We start from the raw sequence: 8,291 nt of genomic DNA, 5'->3' as shown, positions 1-8,291 counted from the left end.
AGAAGGAAATAGACACTAATACCATAATAGCAGGGGACTTGAACACCCCACTGTCAATATTAGACAGATCATCTAGGCAAAGAATCAGTAGAGAAACACAAGATCTAAACAAGACTCTAGACCAATTGGAATTGGCAGATATCTACAGAACATTCCACCCAACAACCTCAGAATATTCATTCTTCTCATCAGCACATGGATCATTCTCCAGGATAGATCACATATTAGGTCACAAATCAAGTCTCAATAAATTCAAAAAAATTGCAATTATCCCATGTATCTTCTCAGACCACAATGGATTAAAACTAGAAATTAATAACAAACGAAACTCTGGAAAATATACAAACACATGGAAATTAAACAGCATTCTACTTAATGACATATGGGCCCAAGAAGAAATCAAGCAGGAAATCAAAACATTTATTGAAACTAATGAAAACAATGATACATCATACCAAAATATGTGGGATACTGCAAAAGCAGTATTGAGGGGGAAATTCATTGCATTAAACGCTCACTTCAGAAGAATGGAAAGAAGGCAAGTGAACAACCTAACACTTCACCTTAAAGAACTAGAAAAACAAGAACAATCCAAACCTAAAGTTAGCAGACGGAAAGAAATCATTAAGATCAGAGCAGAACTGAATGAAATTGAAAACCAAAAAACAATTCAAAAGATCAATGAATCAAAAAGTTGGTTTTTTGAAAAGATAAATAAAATTGACAAACCATTAGCATGGCTAACAAAAAAAAGAAGAGAGAGGACTCAAATAACCAAAATTAGAAATGAAAAAGGAGATATTACAACTGATTCATCTGAAATGCAAAGAATCATTCGAGACTAATATAAACAACTATACGCCAACAAATTTGAAAATCTGGAGGAAATGGTGAATATCAGGACACACACAACCTCCCAAAACTGAACCATGAAGATGTAGAAAACTTGAACAGACCAATAACAATAAAGGAGATTGAAGCTGTTATCAGAAGGCTCCCAACAAAGAAAAGCCCAGGACCAGATGCATTCACAGCAGAATTTTACCAAACATTCAAAGAGGAATTGACACCTATTCTTTACAAACTATTCCAAAAGATTGAAATGGACGCAAATCTCCCAAACTCATTCTATGAAGCAAACATCATCCTGATACCAAAACCAGGTAAAGATATAACCAAAAAAGAAAACTACAGGCCGATATCCTTGATGAATATAGATGCAAAAATCCTCACTAAAATACTAGCAAACAGAATACAGCAACACATACGAAAAATTATTCATCACGATCAAGTGGGATTCATCATACGCAAATCAATAAATGTGATACACCATATTAATAAACTCAAACACAAGGACCATATGATCATCTCTATAGATGCTGAAAAAGCATTTGATAAAGTTCAGCACTCATTCTTGACAAAGACCCTCTATAAGTTAGGAATAGAGGGAAATTATCTCAACGTAATTAAAGCCATATATGCCAAACCCACTGCCAATATCATCCTGAATGGGGAAAAGCTGAAAGCTTTTCCTTTAAGAACAGGAACTAGACAAGGATGCCCACTCTCACCACTCCTATTCAACATAGTGTTGGAAGTACTAGCCAGAGCAATCAGAGAAGAGAAGGAAAGAAAGGGCATCCAGATTGGAAAAGATGAAGTCAAACTGTCCCTGTTTGCAGATGACATGATCCTATATATCGAACAGCCTAAAACCTCTACAAAAAAACTGTTGGAATTGATAAATGATTTCAGCACAGTAGCAGGATACAAAATCAACACACAAAAATCAGTAGCATTTCTTTTCTCCAATAGTGAACATGCAGAAGGAGAATTCAAGAAAGCCTGCCCATTTACAATAGCCACCAAAAAAATAAAATACTTAGGAATTGAGTTAACCAAGGAGGTGAAAAATCTCTATAATGAGAACTACAAACCACTGCTGAGAGAAATTAGAGAGGATACAAGAAGATGGAAAGATATTCCATGCTCCTGGATTGGAAGAATCAACATAATGAAAATGTCCATACTACCCAAAGTGATATACAAATTCATTGAAATCCCCATCAAAATTCCAAAGACATTTTTCTCAGAAATGGAAAAAACTATCCAGTCATTTATATGGAACAATAAAAGACCACGCATAGCCAAAGCAATGCTGAGCAAAAAAAAAATAAAGCTAGAGGCATAACACTACCTGACTTTAAACTATACTATAAAGCTATATTAACCAAAACAGTATGATACTGGCATAAAAACAGACACACTGACCAATGGAATAGAATAGAGAATCCAGAAATCAACCCACACACTTACTGCCATCTGATCTTTGACAAAAGCATCAAGCCTATTCACTGGGGAAGGGACTGCCTCTTCAGCAAATGGTGCTGGGATAACTGGATATCCATATGCAGGAGAATGAAACTAGATCCATACCTCTCGCCGTATACTAAAATCAACTCAAAATGGATTAAGGATTTAAATATACACCCTGAAACAATAAAACTTCTTAAAGAAAACATAGGAGAAACACTTCAGGAAATAGGACTGGACACAGACTTCATAAACACGACCCCAAAAGCACGGGCAACCAAAGGAAAAATAAACAAATGGGATTATATCAAACTAAAAAGCTTCTGCACAGCAAAAGAAGCAATTAACAGAGTTAAAAGACAACCAACAGAGTGGGAGAAAATATTTGCAAAATATACATCTGACAAAGGATTAATATCCAGAATATATAAGGAACTCAAACAACTTTACAAGAAGAAAACAAGCAACCCAATTAAAAAATGGGCAAAAGAGCTAAGTAGGCATTTCTCTAAGGAAGATATACAAATGGCCAACAGACATATGAAAAAATGCTCAACATCACTCAGCATCTGGGAAATGCAAATGAAAATCACACTGAGATACCACCTAACCCCAGTTATGATGGCTAAAATCTAAGAGACTCTGAACGATAAATGCTGGCAAGGTTGTGGAGAAAAAGGAACTCTCATACATTGTTGGTGGGACTGCAAAATGGTGCAGCCTCTATGGAAAATGGTATGGAGGTTCCACAAACAACTGCAGATATATCTACCATAGGACCCAGCTATCCCACTGTTGGGAATATACCCCGAGGAATGGAAATCTTCAAGTCGAAGGTATACCTGTTCCCCAATGTTCATCGCAGCACTCTTTACAATAGCCAAGAGTTGGAACCAGCCCAAATGTCCATCATCAGATGAGTGGATATGGAAAATGTGGTACATCTACACAATGGAATACTACTCAGCTATAAAAACGAATGAAATACTGCCATTTGCAACAACATGGATGGACCTCGAGAGAATTATATTAAGTGAAACAAGTCTGGCACAGAAAGAGAAACACCGCATGTTCTCACTTATTGGTGGGAGCTAAAAATTAATATATAAATTCACACACAGACACACACACACACACACACACACCAAACCGGGGCGGGGGGAGATTAAGATATAACAACCACAATTACTTGAAGTTGATACGACAAGCAAACAGAAAGGACATTGTTGGGGGGGAGGGGGGGAGGGTGAAGGGAGGGAGGTTTTGGTGATGGGGAGCAATAAACAGCCACAATGTATATCGAGAAAATAAAATTTAAAAAAAACAAAAAAGATGATGGTAGTTTTGGGCTGTGTGGTAGAATTTGAGGGAAGAAATGATCTAATCTGGCAATTTTGTGATTATAAAGCTAATCCAGCCTCATGAACAGATCGGCTGTGGAATATGAGAGACATGTGTCCCAAATATCATAAATCAAAGGTTTTGGGCCAGAGACTGAAAAGATGGAATTGAAATGAACTGAAATTAGGTTGTGTGATGGGGATTAAGGTGTGGTGACCATCAGGAGCCAGTCTGGGATGTTATGCTTGAGGCAATATGAAGAAATGGAAGTGGTGCCGTGGCAGTGGCACAAACTACTGGGTACAGAAGCCCAGAGAGCATGAAAAGATATCAGTGTGGAGGTTATCAACACATAAATGGAATTCAAAGCCATAAAAGCTGGGTAGTTAAGGAGGAACTCTCAAAGAGGAATGACAGAACAGCTAGTTAGGTGAAAGGGAGCCTAGAAAAGTAACAAGTCCTGGGAGGACAATGACTCAAGGAAAAGGGAGTGAGCCCTGTGTCAAATGCTGCTCAGAGGTCAAATATAGGGAGACCTGAGTAAAGACCGTTGGGTATCATTGATAATCATGATAAGAGCAGTTTTGTTGGTGTGATGGGGTGAGTTGGAGAGAAGAGAAATTGGAAGCAGAAAAATGTAAACATGCCACTCTGAAAAGCTACACACATGATTCCAACTACATTACATTCCGGTATGTGCAAACGTATAGAGACAGTAAAAAGATTGATGGTTGCCAGGGGCTGGTCAGGGGGCAGGGAAGGAGAGATGAATTGGTAGAGCACAGGGACTTTCAGGGCAATCAAACTATTCTGTAGAATACTGTAATGGTGGATAGGTAACAAGCAGATTGTCAGAACTCATAAACTGTACAACCAAAGGAGTGAACTTTAATGTGAATTACGAACTTCAATAATAGTGTATCACTGTTGGTTCATCAATTATAACAAATATTCTACACTAATGCAAAATGTTCATAACAGGTGAAACCCTGTGTAGGGGGTGAGGGGATCTCTGTATTTTCTGGTCAATTGTTCTATATACCTAAAACGACTCTAAAAAATGTTTATTAACTTAAAAAGAGGTATAAAAAAATTTTGAGGAGTTTTGCCATAAGAGGAAGAGGAAAAATTAGGTAACATGGAGAGGGAGAAAGGTGCAAAGAGGCTTTATTAAGAATGAAAGAAATGTGGTTGTATGCTGAAAGAGAAAACCCAATAGGTAGGATAAAGTTGACGGTGGAGGAAAAAGAATGGAGAGTTACCAGAATAATCACCTTTAGTGGATAGAAGGGGATGGAATCTGGAGCACAGGTAAAGGGGTTGACTTCTGTAGGAACAGTATCAGGTCTCTCTGTTTCAGGAGAGATTAAAGAAAACTTGGTCACGGATGCAGGTGTATATGTAACAGAAGTAGGAGGGGCTTGAGGAATTATCTTCTCTTTTTCTCAGTGAAGCAAGATAATAAACTGAGAGTGAGAATGGGAAAGGATTATCTGAGAATTGAGATCACTTGTTGTATAGTCTGAATATTTTACCATACACATGATTTATATTCATAAATATTTTAATCTTTGATTATTAAAAATGAAATATTAAAAATTTAATTCTACACCCCTTACATGTGCAGTTCCAGATATGTTTTGGATGCTGCCCATTTAATGTACTCATGTGACATTTGAATTTAAATTAAGTTAAATTAAGGCAGAGAGGGATTAGCAGAAGAGGCTTTTGTTTTACTAGGGGAGATGTGATAGGTACACAATGATTATGGATCATTGGCTTGATCCTAGGCAAAAATGGTGGTATTTTTCAAACAACAGATGGCCAAGATTATAGCAAGGACAGTTCCCTTGACAACCTAGATCTCCTGTGTTGTTCTGGGACTCGGGAATCATCTCTGGATGCCCAGCCTATTGTCTGCTCTTCCAGACTTTCAACTATTTTATGAGTACCAAATTTCCTATATTAAATCAGGTTTTGTTTAAAATAACTAGAATGGTTTCTGCCATCTGATGCAGAATCCTGACTGGTCTGCCAAAGGGCTATCATTGTTATACTCAGAGTGAAATAAATTGGGGATAAGATCAAACATACCGCTAAGAGTCATAAAAATTTGCTAGGAATAATCATGAAACTCTAGAAAAAAAGAAAGTGAAATGTTCTCACGACCTTTTCCAATGAAAATAACCAACTTTCTTTTGCCTCCCTCTGCCTAATGATGAGAGAAAAATTGGTAGTTTAATTTATTTCAAAATATTCTTATAAGCATAATTTTTTCCTCTTAATGATATTTTTCAACTCTGATATCTCCATGGAATCTTGAGTTTATAGCCTCAAGTCATTATGAACCTACAGAACAGGACTCACTTGGTTGTTTAAAACCTTAGAATGGATTCTTACTGCAATTATAATTAAATTAAAACTTTTATATTCACTTCATAGACCACATAAGTGTTTGTTTTGGACACTACCAGTATCTCCAGCTCTAATCATTTTCACATTCACTTGCTATATTACAGCCAACTCAATTTTGTTGTATTCCTCAAATATGCCAAGTTTATCATCGCTTTCGGGTTTTTGCACTACCTGTTTCTTGTGTCTAGAATGCTCCGTCCCCAAGTGTTTGCATGGTCAGCTCCTTCAGTTTATCCAGATATCTGCCAAAATGTCAGCTCCTGAGGAAAGCCTTTCTTGAAGACTTTCTGGATTATTCCCAACCCAGAGTCACAATCTATCACTTCACTTTTCTTTTTAGTTTCCTCAAAACAATATTGCTTTTTACTGTTGTTTATTTTCTGCCTTAATGGCTGTCTAATCACAATAAATGGTACCTCCAGGATAGCAGTGACTTTATCTATCTCATTGATAACTTTTTCTCCAGTGCCTAGAATAGTCCTGACAAATGGGAAGTACTCGATAAGTGCAGTATTTTGGAAATGAATAAATAAATTTCAGATAAAGTTTTACATCCTTGATTTTCTTATTCTTTCTTTCCCCCCTTTTCTCAGGCAATGTGCTGATTAAACAACTTTCTCATGGAAGCTTTTACTTCTTGATTGCGAAGAGTATAAATTACAGGATTCAACAAAGGAAAGATCACTATGTGGAAGAGAGAAACCACCTTGTCAGCTGGGAAAGCCCTGAACGGGCGAGTGTAGATGAAGATGCCAGGCCCAAACATGAGGAATATAACAATGATATGGGTGGTGCATGTGGACATGGCCTCGTTCTTCCCCTCAGAAGAAGACCCACGTACTCGGCAGAGGATGACTGCATAGGAGGCCAGAAGCCCCAGGAAGCACAGGAGTGTCATCAGGCCACTGTTGAAGACCATGAGAAGCTCCACCACAAAGGTGTCAGTGCAGGCCAGCTTGATGACCTGCGGGACATCACAGAAGAAGTTATCCAGCTGGTTTGGACCACAGAAAGGCAAGCGAAGGATGAGGGCCACCTGGATGATGGAGTGGACAAAGCCTCCAAGCCACAGAGCCAGCAATAATGCATAGCAGGCTCTAGGGTTCATGACAGCTGAATAGTGTAAAGGCCGGCAGATGGCGATGTAGCGGTCCAAGGCCATGACAACAAGCAGTAACCCCGCCCCTCCTCCAAGGAAGTGCAGGAAAAAGAGCTGAGTGATGCAGCCTCTGTAGGAGATTACCTTCTTCTCAGAGAGGAAGTCCACCAGCATCCTGGGAGCCACGATGAAGGAGTAGGAAGCATCCAGGAAGGCCAAGTTGCCCAGGAAGAAATAGAGGGGGGCTGTGAGCCCAGGGTCTGACCTTATGGTGAGAATGATGAGAAAGTTCCCCGGAAGTATGATGAGGTAGAAAATTAAGACTAGCACGAAGACCAGGAGCTGAATATCTTGAGACTGGGTCAGACCAAGGAGGATGAATTCTGTCACCACTGTGCTGTTCTCCCTCTCCATCTCCCTCGCCTGCAGTACATCAAGAAGCAGAGTTTATTGTTATTACTATGTCTTCCATCTAGACCCTAGTTCTTCTCCACCTAAAAATATTTGACACACCTATCACTTCAGCTAAAAACAACACTTCCCAGACCTCTCCAATATCCTGGGTAAACTTTATTCCTTTCTCTCAAAATTTAAAGCAAAAGAACAAAAACAAAATACTGTTTTCAAAGCTACAGTCTTATCCCCATTCAACAAAGTGCTTCTACAGAACTATTCTCCACTGTAGGAGGCTGACGTCTTCCACTTTGGGATTCCTACCTTCTTAAGTCATATGAGAAGTTTCCTAATTGAGATGCAACATAACATCAATTATCAAGGTCTTCTAAGTATTTGTGGATGTACTATGCTTGAGGCTTAGTGTTTTTCTTGATATTAAACCCCTTTTCTCCTCATCCATACAGTCCAGGAGTTTTACTAGAAATTTCCTTCCTTCAATACCTATGAAATTCCCAGTTTTTAGCTGGTAACTCTATTCCTTGCCTTCTATGTTTGCTTATTAATTTGCATCTTATTGTCCTCCCTCTGGTCTGATATCCTTGTATACTCTGACCCCAAACTGTTCACCAGGATCCCAACGATATCTCTACTTTTCACCTAATTTAAAGGTAGTTCCCTAGCTGTAATCCTAGTTGAACACCACTCCTGCAGCCAATCCACACCTTGT

At 38.6% G+C, this 8,291-nt stretch overlaps 1 protein-coding gene across 1 annotated transcript; it reads right to left on the bottom strand.

Annotated features, from left to right (window-relative positions):
* Window positions 1-6,658: 6,658 nt before the first annotated feature.
* On the bottom strand, window positions 6,659-7,582 carry LOC134373664 (olfactory receptor 4N2-like). The gene has a single exon (XM_063091642.1). It carries the CDS (start codon window positions 7,580-7,582, stop codon window positions 6,659-6,661), a length of 924 nt encoding a protein of 307 aa, XP_062947712.1.
* Window positions 7,583-8,291: the final 709 nt, after the last annotated feature.

The sequence above is a fragment of the Cynocephalus volans genome, chromosome 3, assembly GCF_027409185.1.
Source record: "Cynocephalus volans isolate mCynVol1 chromosome 3, mCynVol1.pri, whole genome shotgun sequence".
In the NCBI taxonomy this organism is placed as follows: Eukaryota; Metazoa; Chordata; class Mammalia; order Dermoptera; family Cynocephalidae; genus Cynocephalus; species Cynocephalus volans.
Note: the sequence above shows the minus strand (reverse complement) of the source record. Positions and strands in the feature narration are given on the sequence as shown.